Genomic DNA, 25,623 nt, shown 5'->3' on the forward strand with positions numbered 1-25,623 from the left:
ATTTCATTCTCTGCTTTCTTGATTTTGATGCCATGTCCCTCACATCGGCAATATTGCCGCTTTCGGACGCATACCATGCGCCTCTAAAAAGGAGTGTGGCCCATTGTAATAGAGACTGTTGTGATTCCGGCCGTTGAGACATCGCTGATCGAACGTGAGGAAAGAGGGACCGGCATTTCCCCCAATTTTCATATCGACCCGTGGGGAACTCTTGGTACAAATTGCTAATAAACCTCTCCCTCCATTGGTCTATTTGTCCATGAGATTTCAACCACACGCGCGTGGTGAGTTGCACCAGCCGATGCATCGTGAACAAAGTGCTGTTCTCGCTGATAGATATAAATGAATAATTCCTTAACGTTGTGATATCATCTTCAAAATCGGGGCCCATATCGGAACCAGATGTTTCCTCATCACTAGAGTCATGCAAGAGCTCTGAACTTGATGTCGAGTTGGCCTTGGGTTGATGCCGGATAAGGTTCTCTGGTATCCCTTGCCGATCGAAAAAGCTCATGAGAGAAAGCAACTCCGTTGCTGATTTTTTGGTTTGGCGTATGTAATCGAATGAAATTTGCCACGTCACTAAAATTGAATTTTTCGCTTCCCAATCCCGGTAGAGGTGGCCTGCCTCTGTTTTCAGAAGCCTTATCGCTTGACGGTCACTCCCTTGGAAGTCTCTCAGGTATTGTGATACCGAATAGCGAGGCGCCCTATTTCGAATATAGCACGCCGCCTGTACGATCGCTAGTGGCATAAACTCGAGCTCTTCCACTAACTGCTCACTTCCTGGGTTTTGCTCGGGTTGGTCGAGCGTTTTTCGGAGAAGCTCCAGTGCCTCGGAGCTTTCCATCGCATTGACTTCAATGAGATCTTTATGATTCACCATCTTTAGTGCGACCTCTTTGCTTCGACTCGTTATAATGATAAAACCATTCTGGCTTCTAGGGATGTATTCCAATAGTGGTTTCGTGGAGTCGTTCGTTAGGCCTTTGGTTGGATGTCCTTTGCCTGCCGTCGGAAGCGAGCAAAGGAACTTATCGTCATCGGCATTATCAACGATGCAAACCCATTTCCCTATCTTCTCATCCCGGAGCCAGTTCTCGACCAGTTTGAATATGTTCGCCTTTGGATCCTGACGACCCGTAATTTTGACTTGGTCTGCAATATCCCGAAAGCTTTGCTCGAACCGGGCTTCGTTACTCGCATGGATCCAGAAAACCCATGTCGCTGGCGATTCGGAGCGGACCCAATAGGTGTATTCGATGGCAAGCTGTGATTTTCTTCGAGTTGTGAGCAAAGATCCACGTCACGGTCATTCCACACTCACCCAACACCGCCGAGACCGACTAGCGCTATTCTTGACCGGGGCACCGAGCATTTCGCGTGAATCTGACGGAGCAGTGTGTCGCGACCGACAAAGTGCGGATCGCGCGGGAATGGGACAGTCGACAGAGGGCTAGGTGGGGTTTCCAGTCGCTCTAAGGTGGGAAACAGTGGTGAGTAGTCGACGGTAATCTTGTTCGGTTCCTGGCTTACCTGGCGGCAGATAGAATTCCGCGTTGATTGGGCCATGGCTAACTCCGACCTGGAGCGCATGGTTGCTGCCGCAGAATGATATCGACGACATGATCATGTAACCTCGCGCCGTATGAATTTCATTCAAAAGGCCATGGTCCCCAGCTGAAGGAGGGGTAAGTCCTGAGCTTTATGATCAGGTGACCCTGTGGCGCTAAGACAGGTGATCAACTGAGGTTGGCTGGCCCTGCGGGGTGGGCTCGGCCCGAGCCAGAACACCCAGATTACGCACAGCACGCGATATCCAGCCAGCTCCCTCTAGCTAAAAGCACGCTTTTGAAATTCAAATTTAGATTATCAAATCACTTCGTCAGGTCGCGTTGGGAGCGATCGTTCACCGACACAACGATCGAGGTGTCATCCGACCTTACCCTTCCTGCACGGGAAGTTTTCCCTTCTAGCAACTTCTCCAAGTTAGGCCTCAAGATCACCAGCCAGTAAGCACTCGGAGTCAGGGCTACGCCCTCTTCTGTGTCTCGTGAGATGACCTTCCTATTGAGCATAACCTTCCACTCTATAATATACTAGATGCAGCTTGCCGGAAGCTCATCATTTTGCATTTCCTCGCGCCACTCGGAGAGCTGGGGTAGTCTGGATTTTCCGCGTCGCGTTGGGATAACTCTGCGAGCCCGTTCTGGGTGTTATAGCCGGGGGAAGGACTAAGCCTGCATCGTGGCTCAGGTGTGCAACCGAAGTATCCTGGAGTGGGGGCATATTGTGAATCCTGGTCCGACGCTTCCAGCTCACAAGAGAATAGAAGATCATTACCGTTGCAATACGAGTCAACAGTCATCGTCGCTTGTCTAACGGTTCTAACGTCAGCACGATTTCGGACACGCAATCTGGCGGGTACTGGTCCCCAATCAGAAGACCAGCATGTGTTCACCAAACCAGTATTGTCTCTATACTGTACACGTCGCTCTTGCACAATGGTAACCGCTGTGGACGCTGGGTAGGTGATAGTGGCAGAGAAGTGGAATTCTGGCCAAATAACCACACTGATGATAGGATCCCCCTTATTTTTGCCTTGTTTGCAAGATCAACGTTCTAGAAGCGCTCGAGACCAAACAAGCTTATTACGGATGATATTTTTACGTTGTCATTTACAACTGTACTGGATTAATGCCAAGAAATGGGTTCAGGGGCAGAGTAACGGTAATAGGAATAGCGTGTTTCGAAAGAGGGTTCGAGAAAGAATCTCTGTGTAGGTGGTGAATCTGATTTCGATCCACCCTGTAAGACGCCTCTACATATGCATCCATGAAAAGGGAGATATGGTACAAAAATAGAAATACAGTGGCTAAAGCTAGAGCCGCGCCAAAGACCTCAGATCTAAGAAATTTTAAAGGAAACGTTTTTCGAAGATCTCTTCGTAGCACTGGACATGATCACCAACAGCAAAGTCAGTCCAGCCCTCGAATGCAATACCACACTCGGTGTCCTTGCGCATCTCAGTAACGTCCTTCTTGACATTCTTGAGAGAGGTCATCGTGCCTGATGGAAAGTTAGAAAGAGTCTCATAAATTTTATCATTGGGGATAGGTGAGGGAATCGTACCGTCGTAGATAATCGAATCGCCACGGGTCACTCTGACCTTGCGCGACTTCTGCATCATACCGTTACGCACACGACAACCGGCGATGGAGGTCTTCTCGCGACCCTTCAGGGTAATTTCGAAGACTTGTCCGATCTCGGCTTCACCCGTCACACGGTGGGTCACCGAGGGTGCGAGTTGCTCACTGAGAATGGCCTTAACATCGTCGATCAGCCGGTAGATGATGTTGTGGTCCATAATCTTGACACCCTCGAGTTCGGCCATGCGCATCATGTTGGGTTCAATGGCCATGTTGAAGGAAATGACGATACCCTTGGCGCTGGCTGCGTGTTCGATATCGAATTCTCCGACGGGACCAACTCCGGAACGGATGATGTTGGCGTAGACCTCGTTGTTTCCGACGGCGGCAATCGAGTTCAGCACTGCTTCAGCAGAGCCATCGACATCGGCCTTGATGATAAAGTTCACTGGCTTGGGGCCGGTAGGCTCTATGGGCTTGCCCGATTCGTCAGATTCCATCTCCTCAAGTCTGCGCTTCTCGAGCATCTCTCGTCGAGCCACATTGATCGCTTCCATATCTTCTCCCAACTTCTTATTCTCAATGCGCTCCTGGCGGTATTCGACGACTTCCTTAGCCTTCTGTTCGGTAGGGGCTTGGAGGATCTCAGTGCCAGCAGCCGGCTGGTCTCTCCACCCATCAATCTCAACCGGCATACCAGGCGTGGCTTCGACGATTGAGAGACCGGCTTCATTGCGCAACGTGCGCACACGAGCCCATGTTTCACCGGCAACAATAACATCACCGGGGCGCAAAGTGCCACGACGGATGAGAGCAGAAGCAACTCGTCCGTAAGACTTGGTGGTAGCTTCAAGAACCCATCCCTCGGCATTGCCCTCGGTGTCGGCACGGTGGTCAAGCATCTCTGACAGTGCACCAATGGCCTCCTCGAGTTCGAGCATACCTTCACCAGTCTTGCCACTAACACCGATGGCCTGAACATCACCGCCATAATCTTCGACATGGACTCCGTGAACCGACAGGTCCTGTTTCACGCGGTCTGGGTTTCGGCCCTCTTTGTCAATCTTGCTCATGGCAACAATGATCGGGACATTTGCCTGGGTGGCATGTTTGATAGCTTCGATGGTTTGGGGCTTGACACTGTCATCCGCAGCCACAACAAGAACGACAATGTCGGTCACGTCGGCACCACGGCGGCGCATCTCCAAGAATGCAGAGTGGCCAGGGGTATCCAAGAAGGTGATCATCTTGCCAGAAGGCATTGCAACGGAGAAAGCACCAATGTGCTGTGTAATACCTCCGTGCTCAGTGGCCGCGATGGATGACTTGCGCAGCCAGTCCAGGATAGTAGTCTTGCCATGGTCAACGTGGCCCATGATGGTGACTACAGGGGGTCGCGATGGGAGCGAGGAGATATCCTCAGGCACTGGCGCCGCCTCGAGATCGGGATTCTCGGTGTCAAAGATAGCCTCAAAATTGTACTCAGCAGCCACCAGCCCAGCGGTCTCCGCATCCAAGACGTGGTTATATGTCACATCTTCGAATCCCATTTCCTCCATGCGCCGCACAAACTGGTTGGGTCGTACACCAACCACATCGGCGAGGTTACTGACACTGATGAACTCGGGAAGGTAGACGGGTGTCGGGGCAGCTTCAACCTTTGCGGTCCTGGCCTTCTTCTTGTCAGCCTTTTCCTTCTTCAGGCGCTTGCGCTCTTCTCGAAGTCGCTCGTGCTCTTCCGGATCGAAGTCGTCGTCACGAGACTGGCGTTGATTCCGACGCACGGGTTTCTTTGACGAAATCAATTGCTCTTGAGTCTCTTGGGCTTCCAGCTGATCCAAAGCGGACATATCCCAGGACCACTGATCCTCCTTCGCTTTCCTCTTCTCTTCGCGTTTCTTTTCCTTCTCTAGCTTTTCCTGCTTGGCCTCGGCTTTTGAAAGTTTTTTTTCTGGTTGTCTTTGTTGTTTCTCTGAGTCCAGCGTGCTCCGGCTCTCTTCACCCATTTCCTCTAGCATAGACCGACCTAGTTTTTGAAACCTGGAGGTCGTTGCATTGTCAGAAGGTTCTCTATCGTATGTACGAGTTCCTCTGTTCTGTCTCGATCCCTGCGGCTCGCGACGGGGAACGTTAACAGGTCGAGGTGCATTGCAGAATGGACACGAAACATGTCTGGCAAACACATGCTTGTTACATGAGCCACATGTCCAGTCATTTTGCCTCCGTTCTAGCACTCTCTGTTTGTGTTCGTTTTGGTCACGGTCATGCCGGGGAGCGAAATTTGGCCGTTCATGGGATCTCAGGGAGTGCTGGTGTTCGGTCGAGCGCCTCAACGCACCAGGATGCCTCTCGAAAGGCTTCCGTCTTGGGGCAGGTTGTGCAGGTCGTTCCGGTTCGGGGGTGGTTGATTGGCGGCCCTGATCGAATCGCGCAATGTTTGCTCTGCCGCGCTCAATCCCGTGGGTTTTGTTGCTTGCCTCGAGCCCCAACGATTGCCAAACTTCGGCGTCGGTGCCGGAGAGCTTGACCCAGCTCCATCTCCATCGCCGTTGCCATTACCAGAATCGGAAGAATTGAATCGGATCGCGGACGACCGTAAAGTCCGGCATAGGGTCGGGGAGGGGGTCGAATGTAAATCGACGCGGCGCGATAGCTGGAAGATGGATGTTAGCCAGGTGTCTCCGTCGTACTGCGAAATAGGGCAGCTGGGCCCGACACTCACCCGTATTACTGCGCGCCGGTGCATGCTTGCGCTGCTCAGGTGCAGCTCCACTGTTTAGCGCTCAGCAAATAAGAACGCTTACGTAAGTTTCCCGACGGCAAACGGGTTTCCCTCGGCGCTGCGATCGAATCACGTTGCAGATGGCGCCATCGCGATAAGCGGTTCCTGATATAACAATCAGGGCCAGTCCGGGGTCGAACCCTCTTCCTCCTCACTCAGTGGATCTGTCAACATGGAGTCCGAGGCTTTCGAAGATATGCAAAAGGGCGGCGGTGCCCTGCGCACCGTCAAGGACTTGGCCGCGGGCGCTGCTGGTGGCATGGCTCAGGTTCTGCTGGGTATGTGTGCGGAGTCGCACGAGTGCGCGAGCTCTCGAAGTGGCGATCCAATTCCGCCCATTGGAATTGAAGCAATTGCTAATTATCTCATTTTTTAGGTCAACCCTTCGGTTCGTGATAAATTCGCTGCATACTCGCCAATTTACACCTCTAACTCGCCTCCAGATATCGTCAAGGTCCGCCTGCAGACCACCACCCAGTACTCGAGCGCCGCCGAGTGCGCCAAGCAGATTTTTAAGAATGAGGGACCCGCGGCCTTCTACAAGGGTACTCTCACTCCTCTGATCGGTATTGGTGCCTGTGTAAGTCTCAATTGCACCCGACATACCTTCACCCCTCCCCCCACCGATCGCCGACACTAACCGACTCGATAGGTGAGTGTTCAATTCGGCGCATTCCACGAGGCCCGTCGTCGCCTGGAGGAATTGAACAAGAAGAAGTACGCAGATGGTGCTCTATCCTACACCCAGTATTACATGGCCGGTTCCTTCGCTGGTGTCACCAACTCCGTTCTCTCCGGTCCCATCGAGCACGTGCGTATCCGTCTGCAGGCCCAGCCCCACGGTGCTGGCCGTCTGTACGATGGCCCCATTGACTGCATTCGCAAGCTGTCGGCGCACAACGGCGCTATGCGTGGTTTGTACCGCGGTCAGGCTGTCACCATTCTGCGTGAGGCTCAGGCTTACGGATCGTGGTTTATGGCCTTCGAGTATATGATGAACCAGGATGCCAAGCGCAACAACATCAAGCGTGAGGATATCTCCGCCGTCAAGGTCGCCACCTATGGTGGTCTGGCTGGTGAGGCCTTGTGGCTGTCCAGCTACCCCTTCGATGTGATCAAGAGTAAGATGCAGACCGATGGATTCGGTGCCAACCAGAAATTCAGCAGTATGCGCGACTGCTTCGCCAAGACCTACGCTGTTGAGGGTCTGGGCGGCTTCTGGAAGGGTATTGGCCCGACCTTGCTGAGGGCCATGCCTGTTTCCGCAGGAACCTTTGTTGTGTACGTTTCCCTCTTTCCAGTTTGGTCGCCTTTGCACGTTACTGACTATTCTACAGTGTTGAGTTGGCTATGAAGGCCTTGGGTTAGACTTTTCCGTGATGACTTGGCGTGCTTTCTTGTTTGCGATTTAAGTATGATATCCAGCACTCGATCCACTTTGGAATCGATCGAGCGCCGTATAAAAGTTAGAACAGGATTCTAGACGGTATACTAGATCTAGATCAATGTGGTATCCACCACAGCTGAATATATCATGATCACTCAACCTATTCAACTCCACCTGCGCTGTAGAACATACATGCACGACAGATTACATAGCCAGGGAGAAATCCCCAAAGAAATCCTGCCAAGCGGTAGGAAAGTAAAACAGATTCAAACCAGGAAAGTCCCACTCGGACACAAATTGTTCTGGTACAAACCACTGCAGGTCGGCTTGGGCATCGAACAGTTCCCAGAAAGGCGAAGTCGCCGTCGAGCCACCGGTACTGGGCTGTTGAGACTCTTGCAAAGCGCGGCCATACTTCTCAATACTAACCTTTAATATCTGGAGATAGATATTCCCTGCTCCAGACTGGCTGCTATTCGAGCCAGCCTTATTCAGTTCATGGATCAGCCGGTCACCATGTTCGAGGAGCTCTTGGTGCTCTTCATCGCGTTCGGGCAGGAGTCTCGAAAGCTTGAGTAAGAGGAGAAAGGAGAAAGCGCATTTCGCCCAAACAAAGTCCATAGCATATTTTAGTTTCGCCAGATAGAAATCTGGCTCGACGATGATGAGCCGGAGATGTCGGCGAGCACTGTACTTGGCCGTGAGAAGAATATGTCTCTCTGTTGTTGTCATTGCAGCCACGTTCTCGACGCCCATTGCGCGCAATGCTTTGCAGTTGAGCATCATCTCGGCCCAGCACTTTTGGACTCGTAAAGCGACGAGTAGGAACGGCTTTTCTTCTTGTGCAGATACTGAGCCTTCGATGATTCGGAGCCAGTCATCGAACCACAGATCCAGATCTATCTTCATTTCGTGGACGAAGTCGGATATTCCGGTTCTGTTGAGCGTGGTCCCTAATCCTAAATTATCGTTTATTGTTGCTGGAAAGACATCGTAGATTTAGCTTCTTGATTACGGCCAGCGGGTTAAGCCTAGAATCAAGCTTCAACTTACCTCGCAGAATATTGAGCTGATCAAAATGTCAGTCTCTCTTTTGATTTAACTCGGGCTCTGCTGGAGACTGACCTCAACCTGAGAAAACAACCGCAGATCCAAGACCGTGGATGTGGGATGACTGAGTAGAATCCGACAACGCCGAGAATTCCCAATCAGCTTAATTCCAGGAGGCTTGCCTCCATCGACTCGGAATCTAGGGATCATTAGTCTGAGAGCCATGATGACAACGGGTTGCTTTACATATGTTCCAGCACTAGAAGACCAAACCAAGTTCTCGACATCCTCATCAGAGCCTGCTCACGTTCGAAGTCGCGGTCGGAGACACCGTATATTTCTTCGTCATTCTTAGTCGCCAGTCGCTCCGTGAGCTCTTCAAAAGCTTCATGTAGACCCAGGTCAAGCGCCATCCGAGTCGCAAATGATAGGATCAAAAGACGTTCTGAAGAGTAACATGCTACTACTAGCATAGCCTGCACCGATTCGAGACAATTCAGACCTTTGTTTTGAATTATCACGTTGATCCATTTCTTCAGTTCGGCATGGAGCATGTCGGACATTGGGCCAGCAGTTCCTGCGTGGGTCGGTAAGCTGCTCGGGTAAAGGTTTGTAGATCACTTACTTGTTTCCACCATGCAACCGATGGTACAGATTGCATTCAATAGGATGCTGCTTCGAGATCTTACCGAATGAAAGGTATCGTGTTGCGGGTCAAATATCGGGATATATCTGTCCTGTTTTGTCGAGAAATTGTTAGAAATTCACATTTTCGTTCTGGAGGGAGGAGCAGGACTCACGCAGCCCTGGAAAAATCTATACAACGTTAGACGATCCATCAAAACAGGCGTAAAGGAAGACGTACGTGTCGAAGCAGGAAGCAGCACACTCCAGAGATATGAGTCCCTTATCAATGAAGTCCGCCACAGAATCTTCTCGGATTTCAAAGCAAGAGCGCTTGCGTTTCAATCTGCTGATGACAGGTGCTTCAGACTGCGAGTGGGTCGAAATTTGATGTGGCGATGACAGAGATGGAACAGATCTCCGATAGGAATTTTCATTTTGCTCATTTGGGTAGATCGTATATTGTAGAGCCGAGGATTGTTCCGGTCCATGTTGGACGTGAACTACTTGGGTGCCAGATGGTGTACATCCGCTAACCCGACAATAATCTTGTTGCGGTTCGTGGACCTGTCGTGGAGAAACATCGTCCAGTAAAGGGCCCGATCCATTTGCGCCATGGCTTTGTAAGAGCCCACGAATTTCGTCAAGTTGTTCTCGAAGAAACTGTACTTCAGATTCAACGCCTTCAAGTCGTCTAATACGAGTTAGAGCCTCCTGCTACTTATTTTGCCAAGGGGATCTCACTCTGCGACGGGGTCCTTGGGTATTTCGAAGAAAACACATTGTTTCGTTAGTTTCTGACATCTGTGTTGATAAACGTGAGAGTGGTTCATTCACCGCGTGATCGTCCTCACCTTCCACATGGCCGCTCGCCATCGCATTTGACCTGGCAGTCGGTCAATATTGAGACAACACCAACAGGAAAGGCTTGCTTGCTTACTTTAGAGTCCCGACATGCACCGCACGCCTTCTAAAAAATGGAAGCGAGTCATTAAACGCTTCCTCGGAGATCAAAATACTGCTACGAGGCCCCGGGGCACAAACGACCTACCGGGATTCGCTTTTTTCCGGCCGGGGGAGGGACTACATGCAAGGTGTCGTCCTCTTGCATGATTGTGTTGGGAATGGGTCGATAAGGCCTTGCAATGCGCGTGCGTATCGGAGAATGGCCTGCTTGAAACTCGGGAGGAGAAAACGCGGGGTTCGGCAATTCGCCCGACGGCCGGTTAATTGTTTACAGCGGGTCCCGCGAACTAATTTATATGGGGCAGTTCGATGTACCACGTGCTATGAACTACCCTAAGGTAGGTCAAAGGAATCGATGCACCTCCCCTTTTCTAGGTGGTCTTGCGATAGTAGGGTCTACCCTAGATTACTTTATCTCGGGGATTCAGTGCTCATCCAGACTATTTGAATCAATCCTGCAAACAGAAAGCTAGCTTAACACTACTAGTATACGTAGACAAAGTCCTCATTTTTCCAGTCCGTCAGATCTTTGAAAGCATTGTCGTTAACTGCTTGCTGAATAGGAGCGCCCTCTTTGTCAGTGATGACGGCGCCCACAGCGTGCATCGAATGATCCACCACCTTGGCGTCCTTTCCTGCCGCGACGCGCTGTTGTTCGTGTTTTTTGTTGAGGATAGACATGTATGCCATGTTTGCCCTGAATAGAGATTAGATTGGTTTGGTGCCTTATTTTTTTGGTGGAGGCCTTACAGGATCAGGACGACGAGTACGCAGAATAAAGCAAGACTTTCTATGGATTAGCAGTGCGTTTAATAGCTGACTTACGCTGTACTTACTTAGAGGTGAGTCCTCGCTTGTAAAGGGGGGCCTCTTCTGTGGTATATAGTGTCGGCCCAATGATCTGCCGAGGTAAGCGTATCAGTGAGACTGTAGGAGTATTCGCGATGGGAGGAGTTAGGTAGTTGCATACATTACCAACACACTGCCCAACAATAAGAATACCAGTTGTCACTTTCTTTTTCGTTTCGCCGGCTGTGTTTGCTGCTGACCAGGAGTAAATCAAAGGTGCTGGCTAACGTTAGTCAACGTTCAAAGTCCGACCGATGGGTTGTTCATTTACTGATTCCAGGATAGACAGAAATCTGGAAGTAAGTCGTCAGCGTTGGTGACAACGAGCAGCATTCGGAATTGAACTCACGATGTAGTATCCCACCAGAAGAGGTCCCTTGTGGGCATCGTCATGGGGAATACGCAAGAGCATGCAGCATCCTGCAATCGGAGGCAGACACAACAACGCCAGGACTGGCCCCTTCATTTTCCATGCAGTCGCCAACCAAGCACCTCCCATTGTGGCAATGAGCTGTACAGCGCCGAAGGGGACATTCAGCAGGATTGTGTTAAGTTGGTCGAACCCGAATGATTCCACAATCAAGGGGCCGAAGGTGGTGATACCGCCGCTTGGGATTCTAACCATAGTCAGCGATATGGTATTTTCACTTATAAGTCGCAGAGAAAACCCACGATATGGCGAGCATCAAAGAGAACCAAAGCCAAGATTTCAGGTCGAGCGCAGCCTCTTTCACATGGTCCCATTTCCACTCATGACTCTCAATTCCCTGTTGGTTCATCCGAAGCCTATCCTACAGTCAGCTATCGGGTCTCTCGAATATCTTAGAGCAGGCGGATACCTTTCAATTGCGATCAATTTGTCTTCTTCGGGCAGAAACTTCGCTTTAATGGGGGAGTCCGGCATAAAAATACTGCAGTAGAATGCCACCGGTCAGTATGTATTCAAGCTTTGTAACGGGGATCAGGTGTCTTACAAGACCACGGAAGATACTGCAACGGTGATTAGACCAAAGAACAGGAAGATAATCTGCGAAATTGTTAGTCTTTTCCTCCAGCGAAAAATTCTCGAGACAATGGGCTCACCTGGTATGGCTCGAATATTGATGAACTGATGTGACCAAGTCCGTATGTTATCAAGCTTCCAAACTGCACTCCTGGTTAGCGTCCATGACCACTCCTGCACAGCTAGGCACGCACCATATTGACCACGCCGTTCATTGCATACCATGAACCTAATCTGACAGGTTGCTCCCGACGTCGATACCACATCTGGGTCACTGCAATGAAAGCCGGGGCTGATTTCGTGAATTATCAGTCACCAAAGTTCCAATGTGAGAGTGCAACAAATTCTTACCAATGCCTGCCTCAAAGATTCCCAGGAACAGCCGACATACCAGAAGACTCGCAAAGGTTTCCGCTGCAGTCATACATGATAGAGCGATCCCCCAGAGGAGACATGATACCGCCAGGAACTTCCCCAAGGGCACTTTGACCAAGAGGTAGGAGACCAGGGGCTGGAAGACCAACTGGGCAACGTAGACCACGGAGCCCAGCCAGGAGTACATCTGGCCATGAAGGTTGGCCTTCTCGATTAGACCGAAAACAGAGGCATATGACAATGTCGACTTGTCAAGTTGCTGAAGGAAGTAGATTGCCAACAAAATAGGGAGCAGGCGCAGGTCGATCTTGCGGAGCACTTCTTTGTTATTCTCGGGTGTCAAGATGGTCGAATAGCCCGCCTCTTCAATCAACTGCAATGCATCATCCTTCTTGGAACTGTCCGTACCCTGGGACGTCTGAATTGGCTTTGTCGACTGCTCGGCCTCGATGGACTCGATATGCTCATCTTGCTGGGGCTTCGGGGGGGGAGATCTCCGCCTCATGTGACATCGCTAGGACAGCAGAAGCCACCAGAAAGCACAAATATAATAGTAAATGAAAGATAGAATTCAGAATCAACTGCGTATACTGGCAGTCAAGGGGTCGGTTTCACCAAAGGAAGATCAAGGTACCAGTTGGCAGGATTCTAGCGCATGCAGCACCCCGTGGGGAAGCGGAGTTTATGATCTCCCCGAGCCAGCACAGACAGACGATCTTTCCAGGCGGCACTATCCCTGCTTGTGCCACTCGTCCACGCGGTTCAAGTATCTGGCCATCCATGGGGGCATGGGATGGTTGTCTGGGGACCGGACAACTTCCGATGCGTCGGGACCAATCAATCTCAAGCCGCCAGGGGGTTGAGAGGCTTGGACGACAAGCCTCGAGACGGCGATTGCTAGACTGGGCTTAGTGGTCGGTTTTCGGGTGGAAATCCGAGGTGGGCGAGCGATTTGGCGTGTGCAAAGTGTGGGCAGTCCGGGGTTGGTGTGTGGGGTCGGCAGTTTAAGCAGGTGGAGTCCGGGGGAAGCGCATGTCCTCCACGCGGTCCTCGGCGATGATCCCCGATCTCCGACGCTTGTCACCCCTCCTCCAATTTGATCTTCGGAGAATCTCTGCGCGAGCGCGGGGTTGCTGCGCGACAGCGCGATATTTTGCGAAATGCGTCGGATCATTCAAATACGGCGAAGTGCCAGAGTCTTGCTCATTTTATCCTTCGTGAAGACAATCGCGAGTTACATTCTCAATGCCTCAAAAAGAAGTCTGTCCACGCGGCTACCAGCAGATCGCCTCGGCCGTGCAGCAAGATGCCTCCGTGCATCTCTGCAGCAGCTCCAGCAGCAAGGAACTTTTCGAATTTACCTTTGAGACTATCCGCCAGAACCTCTTCCGAGTGACATTTACCTCCCCGGAACATCACATCCCGCCTTTCCCCAGCGTCAAGAAGCCACAGACCAATCTCCAAGGTCTGAATGTATTCTCCAAGGATGGCGCTACATCCAAGACAATCGATGTTGCCGGCGTCACCGCAAAGATTGAGTGGGAGGGCACACCTGTCGTTTCTCTCTCGTGGACTGGTTCTGACAAGCCCCTCCACCGTGACCTGCCTATGCGCTCCTATGTCGCCGACGCAGGTGGCATTGCGAATTACTCAATACACGATCGAAATGCCCTTCATGTCGGTCTCGGCGAGAAGAGTGCACCCATGGATCTCAGCGGACGCCACTTCCAGCTCTCTGCTACTGATTGCTTCGGTTACGATGTCTACAACTCCGATCCGCTCTACAAACACATCCCGCTTCTGATCAAGGCAACCCCAGAGGGCTGCGTGGCTCTCTTCTCAACAACACATGGTCGTGGCACCTGGGCTATTGGCTCAGAGATTGATGGTCTTTTTGGTCACTTCAAGGTGTACCGTCAGGACTACGGTGGCTTAGAGCAATACATGATCGTGGGCAAGAACATTCAAGAAGTGGTGCGGTCATACGCCGAGCTAGTGGGATTCCCTCTTCTAGTCCCTCGATGGGCTTACGGATATATCTCTGGTGGATACAAGTACTCGAGCTTGGACTCTCCGCCTGCTCATCAAGCTCTTGTCGAGTTTGTGGAAAAGCTGGAGGAGAATGGGATTCCTTGCTCCGGTCACCAGATGAGCTCTGGATACTCTATCGCCGCAACGGAGCCCAAAGTCCGCAATGTATTCCACTGGAATTACAGCCGCTTCCCTAAACCCGAAGAGTATATCTCCAAGATGCACGCACACGGTATTCGCTTGATCACCAACATCAAGCCCTTCCTCCTCGAGTCTCATCCCGAATTCAAACAGTTGATTGATGCTCATGGCTTTTTCAAGGATCCCGAGACTGGTGAGCCTGGATACATGCCCGTGTGGAGTGCAGGTGGGGGCACTGGTGGTAATGGCTGCCATATCGACTTCACCTCTGAGGATGCCTTCAAGTTCTGGTACAAGGGAGTACAGGGTTTGAAGAAGATCGGCGTTGATGGTATGTGGAACGACAACAATGAATATACACTACCGAACGATGACTGGCAAATGGCACTCGACGACGCAATGGTTGATTCCGCAGCGAAGAAAGCCGTCACAAACGACGTCGGACAGTGGGGCCGCGCTCTGCAGACCGAGCTGATGGGCAAGGCATCTCACGATGCTCTCCGCGACATGGAGCCCAAGTACCGGCCCTTTATACTTACCCGCAGTGCCACTGCCGGTACTATGAGGTATGCCGCCAGCACCTGGAGTGGCGACAATGTCACCAGCTGGGAGAACATGAAGGGTTCAAACGCGTTGTCTCTCAACGCGGGAATGTCCCTTCTACAATGCGAAGGCCACGACATCGGTGGCTTCGAAGGTCCTCAACCCTCGCCCGAGCTTCTTCTCCGCTGGATCCAGCTGGGTTGTCATACCCCTCGCTTCGCAATCAACTGCTTCAAGACATCGCCCGATAACAATGAAGTCGGCGAAGTCATTGAGCCCTTTATGTACCCAGATATCACCCCGCTTGTCCGCGACACAATCAAGCGCCGCTACGAGATGCTCCCATACATCTACTCACTGGGTCTCGAGAGCCATATGACGGCTTCTCCGCCCCAACGCTGGGTTGGATGGGGCTACGAGTCTGATCCAGAAGTGTGGTCTAAGAGATTGAAGGCCGGCGAAGAGCAGTTTTGGCTCGGGGACACCCTTCTCGTTGGAGGCGTCTACAAGGCCGGCGTCAACATAGCCGACATCTACCTCCCCCGAAAATCCGGCGACTCCTTCGATTACGGCTACGTGAACGTCAATGCTCCTTACAACTACCTCGCCTCCGGTCAATGGGCCTCCATCCCATCCGAGTGGAAGACGAGTATCCCCCTGATTGCCCGAATCGGCGGTGCCATTCCGGTCGGTAAGAGCGTGCACACCCGCGTCCCTGGTGACGACACCGCCGCATCGCAGGGCGTCAAGGAGCTGGACGATTACCGTGGTGTAGAGATCTTCCCGCCCAAGGGAACTTCGCACGACCGCGTCTTCGAGAATGTCTGGCATGAGGATGATGGTATTTCGCAGCAGCCAAAGACTTCGACATATAAGTTTCGGTATAGCTCGACTGAGGAGAAGGTTTTGGTTGATTTTGTTCGTGATGAGAAGAGCGGCTTTGTCCCGGCTTGGAAGGAGCTAGATGTTATTTTGCATTATGGTGATTCTCGTCGGGTGGTTTCTAGCTCTGGGCAGGAGATTTCGCTCAAGGGAACTGTCTCGCGTGGAAGGGTGGTTTATACCATCAAGGCTTGAGATTGATATGATCTTGCTATTGATAAACTTCACTTTCATGAGATGTAGGTCTCTGTTTATATGAGGTTAGAACATAGAGAATGAACATAGATTTGGATTTCCAATCAGTAAAATTTCATGCATGAATCTAGGAAAGAGGATGAGACATGTGATGTATTCAAAAGCAAGTTCCATTTGGATGTTAGTCGAATTCTACCCCAAGTCTCGCAGTTGGCGATTCTGTCAGACCCTGCAGACTACGTCATGGGCTGGATTTGTGCCACAACGAGCTAGTACATCGCTGCTCAAGTATTTCCTGATGAAAAAAATGATGGGTTACTGTCCATGTCATCAACGTCACGAACGACTACACATTGAACAGAATTGGGATTCACAATGTCGTGATCGCTGTTCTACCGAACGATGAATACGGAACGTCTTCTACGGCGAGCGTGGCGACGAACATGTTGAATAGCTTTCCCAACGTCACAATCGGCCTCATTATTGACATTGGCGGTGGTGTTCCTGGACCAGGTCTTCGAGTGCGTTTGGGCGATATTGTGATCAGTTCAGCCTGTGATCAGTTCAGCCAACAATAACCAAGGTGGTGTGTTCCAATATCCCCACGGATGACTGTGATCAAGCACAACTGGCTCGGGCTGTGCTTTACGGACACGAGGCTGTTGTCAAGCTGCTCGTCCAGAAAGACTGCATGATTGATTTATAAGATCATATTGGCACGACTCCACTATCACTCGCTGTCGCCCACATTTATGCCCTGTTTTAAAATGATGGCTGATCTAACATCCGCAGACGAAAGGCTATTTGAAACACGAAAATATTTAGTATCCATTACAATTGTTGGAGCTTAGTCAACCGTACAAGATTAGGAGTGGCTACATTACCAATCGTGGAGGTAAGTAGGCGACTGTTCAGATGACCGTTCAGATGACTTTTTGGGCGACTGTTTTGATGACGATTATCAGATAATGTTCCAAGTTTCTATAATTCAGGCATCAAACCCTTCTGAAATTGGAAAGTGAGCCTTGGCCACTATAACCTTCCATACTCTGCAGGACCCAAACACAGCGACTAATTATTCCAATTGGGGAACAGTCATTTGAGTCCCTCGTCTGTAAATAGATGTACATAATTAAATCTGCAACGCAGCCCCGGCAATCCACCCACCAACGGCAGGCAACACCAAACGTGCAGGAGTCTTGACTGCAAAATTACTGGAAGTAGTAGTAGAGGCAACATTCGTGCTCGCGGTGCTGCCCTGCGACGCACTTGCACCGACTGAAGCGCTCGAGGTTTCAGAGCCTCCGCTAGCGATAGCGGCAGTCACAATTGCAGTCGAAGAGACTGAGTCGGTAGTAGTAGCATGTCCGGTACCCGCAATGACCAAAGTTTCCGACACAATGGTTTCAAAAACCGACTCATCCGGAACGTGGTAGCTGTCAGTTGTCGTGTGAGTGCGAGTTCCAAAGTTATACGACTCTGTGTAAGAGCACGACGCGGCTGTAGGGGTTGGGCCGGCGGAAAATGTGCAGCCAGAGCTTGAGGTTCTTGAAAGCGATCAGTTAGGGGTTCCCAAAATTTCGATTTGGTCAACTTACGACCAGACCGCGTCCAATTGGACATTATATGCTGGGCTTTCCTCAGTTATAGGATGCTGGGACGGGATTGAGAATAAGCATACAGTTTGGCGCAATGACGACTGTCATTGGGTACGGTTGGAAATCGATGCAGGATGTCACGTTGGAAGGACAGGCGATCGTGTAGGTTGTTTTCTCACCATCCTATTGCATTGATTAACTCACTACTCAATCTTTGAACCAGGTAGGAGTCATACCGAGCCAGCCTCCCATACCTCGTAGTCTTTGAAGTAATTCGGGGCGTATCCCTCATATCCAACCCATGGAACAGTCTACTTGGTTCGTCAGAAACAACGTTGCGGGTTTGTTTTTGCTCACTCTCACAATGGTTTGTTTAGTTTCCTCCGAGGCAGCGGAAGGAGCGGCGATAAGCGCGAGCAACGCAAAGCTCGACAGCAAATTAGGTTGCTGCATTTTGATGATGCCCTGTAAGGTCGAACATGCGCAATGGGGTTTCCAAGACTTTCACGACGTACGGCGAGAGATGTGGCTTATGTCCCAAGCCTAAAATTGATTTTTTTTTGGCCATGAGTGCGGTCGAGCCTTCCCTCAATTGAAAAATTCCCAGCCAGGAGGGCGCTAAAATTGGGGGCGACTGGTAAGAGATCTTTGTCGGACAAAACGATTGGCTGGCGGAAGAACCTGATGGACAAGGGTTGACTTGACCTCCGCCAAGGTTTTTAGTATATTTTAGTAATACTGGATGCCGCAAAGCGGGATGCAACATCGCTCCTTTGCCAGTGGTTTCCCTGCTTTTTGAATCTCCCCGGTGCATTTGAGGCTCTTCGGGTCGGGTAGAGAAGAATTTTCTCGTATCAGGGTCGACTCGACAAGTACATAATTTGTCGCATACAATCAACGTGATCGAATGAATTTGTTGGAATCCATAGCTCGGAGGTGGATTATCTAAATCGCCGATTGTTTGTATTAGTCAGCTTGCCCCATAAATTGCCGGATAGAGGCTACACAGCAATTCAGACTCTTGCGATTCCATTGGTTGAAGTAATGTTGAGATGGGCTACGACGAAGCACTGAATATAGAATGAGGGCCTGCTAGACAAATCGACCTTAATGAATTGGCAGAACTTTGACTTGACTGTGTTGTGTTGAACTGTCTACATGCGATTCTGGGGTTATTTATCCCTGAACGGGCGGCAAGCCCCTGACAGTAGTAAATCCCTCATAATCGGTCTCGATCGTGGTTCTTCCATGAAGATCTCCCGAATGTAGAATAATGGTGGCAAGAGTGCTTGAAGCGCATATCAAGCTCAGTGCCTCCGGTTTCCCTGGACAGGCATGCCGACAGAGGTTGGGAATGAGGCATCAATTTGGTGCCCTATCCTGGAACCTCAACAATATATATCCACTACACCTAGGGTTGCGACAGAATTCAAGGGCCTCATCTTAAATACGTCAAGTTTTCATATCGTAGACCAAGCGTTGGATCCTCGGCGCATTCCAATACATAAATGCGGGAGCATCATCCTCACAGCACAAAAAGTGCCGCCGCAATCGCCGCACCCCCAGCCACAAACTCTTGCGCCGTGGCAATGGGAATTGCCCCATTCGAAGTCGTAGAAGGTGTCTGCGAGCCGACAAACGAGCTAAAGCCAGAGCCAGTTCTGGTTGCAGCTGCTGCAGTATCCGTACTAGTCACCTTGCCACTCGAGGCATTTGTACTAGCCACGGCCTTGCTGGATGCCGACGAAACTTGACTTGAGTAGTCACTGGCCGTGAAAGGAACCTTCGCAACGCACGACTCGTTAACCGTGGACCAGTCGGTTTCGGAAGTGGTGGTCGCGGTATTGGCGGTTGTCGTCTCGGTGGGTGGTCTTAGGTCGTAGACGCAGCAGTAGGCGCCTTTCTCAGCGACGACCATGTTGCCGTAGCAGCAGCGTGTGACATGGAAGCTATTTTCTAGCCAGTTGGCGGGACAGTCTGCGGATGTGCCCTGTCGCCAGAGAAAGGATTGTTGGTAGCATGAGGAACTTGAGGGGTCGCATTTTGAGTGTGGCCAGTTGGTTGGTTTGATGATGAGGTGCAAGGGACTGGTAAATGGGGAATTTTGGGTGCGCTTGGGTACTTGGTAGAGTATTAGCAAACACAGAGGCCCCAACCCATGGCATCCAATATAATGCGTCTTGTCATCTCGTTGGAAAGGCGGAGGCGATGCGGAGAAGGCTTGCAGGGGAATGCGGCAGACGTAGTTCCGGCTTAGCTTAGTACGGGTCGGATCCATGACCCCCGGCAATTGTATTGCTGTTATGCTATTCATTTTTGCTAGGGACTGAATTCATTCATGGATAAGGCACAATTCCGCGCCCAGAATTTGTTTAGGAATAGATTTAATAGTATCCTTCGGAGGTATTCAAAATATCAAAAGCGATTGTTAATACACGATGAGATAACACCCTCGACTTGGAATCATCTATACAGTACAAAAAGGTCCGACGCTCACGCAAGTCGCCCGGATGCCATACACATACAAAATGAAAATGCAAAAGCCACCAAGATATTGTTTACTCCCGCTTGGTCTGGGGCGCAGACTGCTCCTTAGCCTGCTCACCACCAGCGGTCTGAGCGGTCTGACCCGTAAACGGATCCAGACGCAGCTCAGTAGCCGTGATGGGCTTGTAAAGAGTCCTGCCCTCACGAGCCATCTCCAAGCGTCGCTTCTGACCCGCCTCGCCAGCGCGACCAAGGATACCGGCAATCAGATTGGTTCCGCGCAGGGAATCATCGTTCGCGGGGATAGGGTATGTGACACGAGTAGGGTCCGCATCAGTATCAATGATACCGATGGTCGGAACATTGTTCAATCCACACTCATGCAGCAAAACAACGTTCTCCAGTGGGTTCAAGCAAACAACCAGATCAGGCTTAATGGACGACCGATCCGCAAGATCCGCCTTGAACTCGGGCAACTCCTCATCCAAAGCATTCACAACCTTTGTCTCGCAGTGGCCCAGAATCTGCTGTCCGTTCGTCAGGGAGCCCGGGATCCACCGCTCGAAGATGTGATATCCGCCCGCCAGCTCAGCAGCACGAACAATCGACCGCTTCTGACCCTTTCGTGTACCAGCGAAAAGAATGATTCCGCCGCGCGCGGCGACTTCCTCGACGACCTTTGCGGCACGACGCAGGTACGCGGCTGTCACGTCGAGCGAGATGATGTGCACACCCTCACGGATACCGAAGATGTATCGCGAGTTCTGGGGGTTCCAGCGCGAGGTTGAGTGGCCCAGGTGTGTACCTGCTGCCAGGAGGAGTTCCAAGGTGATGTCGGAGGGACGGGGTGGGTTCCTGAGGATGCCTTCGGGGTCATGGGATTCTGTGACGGAGCTGCCGAGTTTGTTGAATTTGTTTCCTGTAGAACGGAGGTGTGTTAATTGAAACTACGGCCTTTTTTCAGTCCCTTGCGGAGAGGATTTGAGGAATCGGGCATGTGCTCACGTTGCTGCTCCTCTTTCCTGAACTGCTTCTGTGCGAGGCTCTTGGGGTTTTGTGTGGCTTGGACCACCTCATGGAGAGGATTTGTCGACTCAACAGTGGCCTCAGCTTGTGTTGTGATTGGGGCTTCGGTGGATAGAAAGCGACTTGAGATCGGAGACCGGCGACTCAGGGCGAGCAATTGGCGGCCTGGGCGGGAAGCAGAGTTAGTCGATGAACGAGGGCGGAATACTGTGCTCAATTGGAGAAACTCACTGTGCCGCACTCCAAATCTCCGGACAATCATGCTTGCTGTGCTGTGGTTTGGACTGGCCGAGCAGTTGCTGCGTGTCGAAGAGTCAATCCGCGCCAACTTTTGTCGGTCTTGGCACAGCGTATTCAAGCCTGAGGCACCAGCTGATGTTTGTGGCCTGAGTCACGAAACTCACGTGATGTAAGTGCCCGGAGACTGGAGCCTTAGCCCCGCGGTGGCAAATGTTCTTGTTGATCATTACAAAATCATTATATTTTACATGCAGATCGATGATTTAAAGAATGAAGATCTGATTAGAATCGCTGAGAGCTAGGGTAGTCTCCAATACTGATGCAAGTCTGTGTCATGATACATTCCTCAATCCGAGGCGATGAAAGAATAGAAAAAGGCCAGGCAAGGTTGATATGATCGATCTGGCAAAAGCACATGCAGCCGTCCCCGTAAAAGAAAACACAAAAAGGAAATTCATGAGCGTTGCAAAGTCGTCACGGTTGAAATGTCATAGGCGCAGAGATGAGAAGAGCCGCAAAAAGAAGATCGTCCTCTATTTCTTGAAGAAACCGCCAAGCTGATCCATCATACTGTTGGAGCTACCACTGTGGGAAGGAGGGGGACCGCCGTAGCCACCACCATAGCCGGGGGGAGGGGGGCCGCCAGGGCTCTCGTCGCGGCTCTTGTGCTTCTTGATGGCGTCTTCAGCGATGCTACCGATTATGGCACCACCAATGGTTCCAAGGAAGCCGTGGTTGGCCTTGTGGCCGGCGAAACCACCGGCGGCACCACCGGCGAGGGCACCAGCGAGACCACGCTCGCCCTCCTGGGCCTCACCGGGCGCACCCTGCTGTTGCTGGTCATGGCCGCTGAACAAGAGAGTTAGCAATCTGTAGAGATAGAAGAAATGGGGGTTGGGGGTGGAATGCATACCCTTGGCGGTAGGAGTCTTGGCCGTACTGGGGGTTCTCGCCATACTGGTGGTGCTGCTGGCCATACTGGCCCTCGCCGTACTGAGTCTGCTGATCATAGGGCTGCTGGTTGTAGCCGTGCTGCTGCTGGCCACCGTAGTAGTCAGAGGCACCACCCTGGGGCTGACCGTAGCCTTGCTGCTGGCCGTAGCCCTGCTGACCATACGGCTGCTGGTTGTAACCTTGCTGGCCATAGCCCTGGGGAGGGTAGCCGCCCTGGCCGTAGCCCTGGTTGTACTGATCGTAACCGGACATTGTGTTGTAAAGTAAGAGATCGGAAAGAGATGTGAAAGTGAAGGTGGATGTGGATGGGAGAGAAGTGATGGGAGAGAAGATGAGGGGGAGGATGACCCTCTTATACGGAATGACCGGCAGCCGCAGGGCTGACGGAAGCACCCCACATGGCCACACCTCGAGGCACAGTTCAGCCTTGGCCGCGAACATTACCGGTTCCTCCTACACACCATGAGCACCGCCACAGTAATTCACTTCATTACACTAGTGTACAGTACGGAACGCTGTATGCTCCGAAGTCGTCCTGCACCGCCCGGCACTCTTCACGCACTCCATGCCACTTACTGCTGTGGCTATGCAGGTCCTACAGGGCTGAGCCACCAAATCCGCTAAATCGTGCGCTACGCGGCCGCGTATCCCCGTCCCGAAAATAGCAGTGCGCTGCGATCTCCGGCTTCCATCATGCTTCGAATGTTCCATGGCCCATCTCGCGCCTTCCATCAAGTTGACGCAACCTGCGTGGCGCCAAGAGGGTTCACCCGCCAGCGTCCTCGGCGTACAGACCATCGCGGCAAGCTGAGATTTATTCTGGCTGCCTAGCAGAAACTAAGCCCCTCGCTCCATGGTTTCTCTTGGCCCAGTGCAACTCCTCGGTCCCCACCAGCCTCTCGAGTTTTCTCCCTCTTGGTGGCTCTGCCAGTCACCGTCGGGTCTGGCAGGTGGCTGAACACAAGCAAAACACCTCGAAGACACCAGGAGAGGGGTACACGCTTCGGATCGTCCGATACAGTATGACGCAACTGTCATATGTCCGGAGCGATTCTTTTGACCCCGGACAGCCAACCATCCGGGGTGTTGGGGGCCGATGGTGTGCTGCAAGGCCTGAAGGTCGGGATCATCAGCCTAATCAGGAGACTCTCTGCGACCGCCAACGAAAGCTTGACTCCGCCCGAAGGCTGAAGATTGAGAGTTTTGTCGCTGGGCTGAAATCCATTCGGTAATGTCCTTTTTAAAAAATCACTCTGCGCTCAAACACTGCATTAGCACGAGTCGAGGATCAGCCGCCGCCTTCTGTCACACGGCGGACTTGTCCTGTCCGCCGGCCTGATTGATCCGGTGACAGCGGTGGACCAACATCTTGTCCAGGCCCCTGAAAAGACTAGCGTTGGTGATTTTTTGGGCATTTCCTCCGTATTGGTATCGCGTCGCAAATATTTGAATCGGCACGGGAATACTCTAGGCCGAGTTGAGCGATCTTGATCTCTCAACCGTAGACCCTTGCGATTTCTCACCCTCCGGCCTCAAGGATGAAATCTCGTATTTCCAGGATTCTCTCCCACTTGATCGATCAAATATGTTTCTAGCCTTTTCACTTTTGTGGCGGCCCTTCTAGTCATTTTCAGTTGCGCTGGCAAGCCCATGGCCACTAATTGGAAGTTGATATATAACAGGGTTGCGCAAGCCTTCGACACTTTTAACACGTCAACACACCAACCAAGCTGGCCGCCCTCCAACCCTCAAAAATGAGACTGGTGGCCATCCCCTGCAGCGGCAATCCCTCAGCTCTGCAATAATAATGCCAGCCAGCCCGATCGACGGGAGGAAGTGGGCATTCCGAGTGGATGCGATAATAGTTCATCAGCCACGGCCCAATCACAACCGCCCCTGCACGAACACCTTGTCACTCCTCGATGCACTTCCATCCCTAATGCCCCATCTGCTGCTCACTTATTGAACGAGGCGTCCTGCTGATCCACCCGCCAGCATTTAATTTCTTTTTTTCTTCTTCTGCACAACAAGACAAGCGATGGGTCAGACAGATCTCAAGGAGGGAAACCGTACTCCGTATATAAGGGAGAACGCACGGCCGATCGGAGAGGACCTTGGGCCGCGCTTTTTAAGCTTATATGAAATCCATTTTTGTTTGCGCTCTGTTCTTCTAGCGCCAAATTCTTTCTGAAACCCCCGGATTTAATTTCAATATGTTGTTGCGCTCAGCTCTTCTCTTTTTCTCTATCTGGACGACTGTCGCGTTCGCAAAGGAGTACCCGACGGCGTACCTGATTCGCCATGGCGAGAAACCTGCCAATCCAGACGACCATGATCTTACCCTAGACGGCGTGCGACGGGCGCAATGTCTGCGCACAGTTTTCGGCGCAAAGTCGAAATACAACATTTCGCATATCATGGCGCCAACCGTGAAATGGAGTAAGTCGCGAAACCGGTCAGCCTTACACGCAATCAAATGAGCCCAAACTAACGAAATCCATTTTCATAGACGGCGAACACGGCAGAGCATTGAAAACCGTCCTTCCCCTCGCTACAGACCTCGGTCTCGAAGTCGACACACACTGCTCCCGCAAGAAGGCCGAGTGCGTTGCCGACGCGATTCGATCCTTCGAAGGACCCGGGAACCTCCTCATCGCGTGGCGACACAAAAACATTCCCGATATCCAGGAGTTCTTGGGCTCAACAGATCCACTTGTGTACCCCGACGACCGGTAAGCGAGATTTGACTCTCATTCTGTTTTGTTTTTTTTCCCTTCTCTCAGGCGGTCTGGTTTGGTCCTTGCGTTAGTGCCGGAGCTATCGGTATTGGCAATCCCAGTGTCTTGGCACGATCGGTCTTCAGCTGGCTTGTTTTGCTTCCGAATCATGAAGTTGCTGGGAATTGTGGCTGACTCCTTCCTAGATTCGATATGATCTGGACGATTCCGTATCCGTATGATAAAATTACGGATATCAGGAGTGAAGAGTGTCCCGGGTTGGATACACGTCCGGGGTTGGTCGCACAGTATTAATTTTGATATCTAATTGCTTAAAAAGCTATCTTATGCTACTACACTAAGAATTGCTCATTGAGAAGAGCTGCAGCTTGCAAACAGAATTAATTACGGCAAGAGTGATGAATAAAGACGGGTTTGACCAGTAATGTAAATTTGTCATTGCATGCATCGAGACTTAAGACAGCTTGTACAAGTCACTTGCCAGTAATCAGATCCATGAATACACTAGTGTACTTTCACCAACCAATAAATACGCCCACTTATTCCAATATACTTATTGAAGAATCCCTCGTCTAAGCGGTGCTACTCCTATCGTCTTCCATA

At 51.4% G+C, this 25,623-nt stretch overlaps 11 protein-coding genes across 11 annotated transcripts; 3 read left to right on the forward strand and 8 right to left on the reverse strand.

The window, feature by feature from the left end:
* Window positions 1-2,917: 2,917 nt before the first annotated feature.
* N7532_010172 (translation initiation factor 2) lies at window positions 2,918-6,192 on the reverse strand (the record flags this gene model as incomplete). The annotated part of the gene is made up of 4 exons (XM_056622663.1): window positions 2,918-3,069; window positions 3,133-5,335; window positions 5,488-5,921; window positions 6,072-6,192. The coding sequence occupies 4 exons, from the start codon at window positions 6,190-6,192 to the stop codon at window positions 2,918-2,920; spliced, it is 2,910 nt and encodes a 969-aa protein (XP_056470079.1).
* N7532_010173 (uncharacterized protein) lies at window positions 6,104-7,299 on the forward strand (the record flags this gene model as incomplete). Its single annotated transcript, XM_056622664.1, has 5 exons — window positions 6,104-6,209; window positions 6,308-6,319; window positions 6,375-6,511; window positions 6,584-7,212; window positions 7,269-7,299. The coding sequence occupies 5 exons, from the start codon at window positions 6,104-6,106 to the stop codon at window positions 7,297-7,299; spliced, it is 915 nt and encodes a 304-aa protein (XP_056470080.1).
* A 223-nt stretch (window positions 7,300-7,522) lies between these two features.
* On the reverse strand, window positions 7,523-10,103 carry N7532_010174 (uncharacterized protein; the record flags this gene model as incomplete). The annotated part of the gene is made up of 9 exons (XM_056622665.1): window positions 7,523-8,298; window positions 8,372-8,387; window positions 8,444-8,567; window positions 8,615-8,945; window positions 8,994-9,105; window positions 9,191-9,686; window positions 9,737-9,796; window positions 9,847-9,962; window positions 10,044-10,103. 9 exons carry the CDS (start codon window positions 10,101-10,103, stop codon window positions 7,523-7,525), a joined length of 2,091 nt encoding a protein of 696 aa, XP_056470081.1.
* Window positions 10,104-10,441: 338 nt separating this feature from the next.
* N7532_010175 (uncharacterized protein) lies at window positions 10,442-12,690 on the reverse strand (the record flags this gene model as incomplete). The annotated part of the gene is made up of 12 exons (XM_056622666.1): window positions 10,442-10,655; window positions 10,709-10,744; window positions 10,795-10,859; window positions 10,929-11,026; window positions 11,079-11,100; window positions 11,157-11,424; window positions 11,480-11,593; window positions 11,647-11,718; window positions 11,782-11,834; window positions 11,891-11,953; window positions 12,005-12,102; window positions 12,162-12,690. 12 exons carry the CDS (start codon window positions 12,688-12,690, stop codon window positions 10,442-10,444), a joined length of 1,632 nt encoding a protein of 543 aa, XP_056470082.1.
* A 225-nt stretch (window positions 12,691-12,915) lies between these two features.
* N7532_010176 (uncharacterized protein) lies at window positions 12,916-13,359 on the reverse strand (the record flags this gene model as incomplete). The annotated part of the gene is made up of 1 exon (XM_056622667.1): window positions 12,916-13,359. The coding sequence occupies one exon, from the start codon at window positions 13,357-13,359 to the stop codon at window positions 12,916-12,918; it is 444 nt and encodes a 147-aa protein (XP_056470083.1).
* Window positions 13,360-13,430: 71 nt separating this feature from the next.
* On the forward strand, window positions 13,431-15,977 carry N7532_010177 (putative alpha-glucosidase; the record flags this gene model as incomplete). Its single annotated transcript, XM_056622668.1, has 1 exon — window positions 13,431-15,977. One exon carries the CDS (start codon window positions 13,431-13,433, stop codon window positions 15,975-15,977), a length of 2,547 nt encoding a protein of 848 aa, XP_056470084.1.
* A 1,132-nt stretch (window positions 15,978-17,109) lies between these two features.
* Window positions 17,110-18,028, reverse strand: N7532_010178 (uncharacterized protein; the record flags this gene model as incomplete). The annotated part of the gene is made up of 5 exons (XM_056622669.1): window positions 17,110-17,524; window positions 17,576-17,606; window positions 17,659-17,758; window positions 17,812-17,886; window positions 17,939-18,028. 5 exons carry the CDS (start codon window positions 18,026-18,028, stop codon window positions 17,110-17,112), a joined length of 711 nt encoding a protein of 236 aa, XP_056470085.1.
* A 1,072-nt stretch (window positions 18,029-19,100) lies between these two features.
* N7532_010179 (uncharacterized protein) lies at window positions 19,101-19,853 on the reverse strand (the record flags this gene model as incomplete). Its single annotated transcript, XM_056622670.1, has 1 exon — window positions 19,101-19,853. One exon carries the CDS (start codon window positions 19,851-19,853, stop codon window positions 19,101-19,103), a length of 753 nt encoding a protein of 250 aa, XP_056470086.1.
* A 280-nt stretch (window positions 19,854-20,133) lies between these two features.
* Window positions 20,134-21,350, reverse strand: N7532_010180 (mitochondrial 37S ribosomal protein uS2m; the record flags this gene model as incomplete). The annotated part of the gene is made up of 3 exons (XM_056622671.1): window positions 20,134-20,981; window positions 21,068-21,253; window positions 21,320-21,350. The coding sequence occupies 3 exons, from the start codon at window positions 21,348-21,350 to the stop codon at window positions 20,134-20,136; spliced, it is 1,065 nt and encodes a 354-aa protein (XP_056470087.1).
* Window positions 21,351-21,861: 511 nt separating this feature from the next.
* On the reverse strand, window positions 21,862-22,534 carry hel10 (putative high expression lethality protein Hel10; the record flags this gene model as incomplete). The annotated part of the gene is made up of 2 exons (XM_056622672.1): window positions 21,862-22,177; window positions 22,242-22,534. 2 exons carry the CDS (start codon window positions 22,532-22,534, stop codon window positions 21,862-21,864), a joined length of 609 nt encoding a protein of 202 aa, XP_056470088.1.
* A 1,961-nt stretch (window positions 22,535-24,495) lies between these two features.
* N7532_010182 (putative phosphoglycerate mutase family protein) lies at window positions 24,496-25,314 on the forward strand (the record flags this gene model as incomplete). The annotated part of the gene is made up of 3 exons (XM_056622673.1): window positions 24,496-24,721; window positions 24,792-25,014; window positions 25,206-25,314. 3 exons carry the CDS (start codon window positions 24,496-24,498, stop codon window positions 25,312-25,314), a joined length of 558 nt encoding a protein of 185 aa, XP_056470089.1.
* Window positions 25,315-25,623: the final 309 nt, after the last annotated feature.

The sequence above is a fragment of the Penicillium argentinense genome (assembly GCF_028826775.1).
Source record: "Penicillium argentinense strain IBT 30761 chromosome Unknown utg000010l_segment0_segment0, whole genome shotgun sequence".
In the NCBI taxonomy this organism is placed as follows: Eukaryota; Fungi; Ascomycota; class Eurotiomycetes; order Eurotiales; family Aspergillaceae; genus Penicillium; species Penicillium argentinense.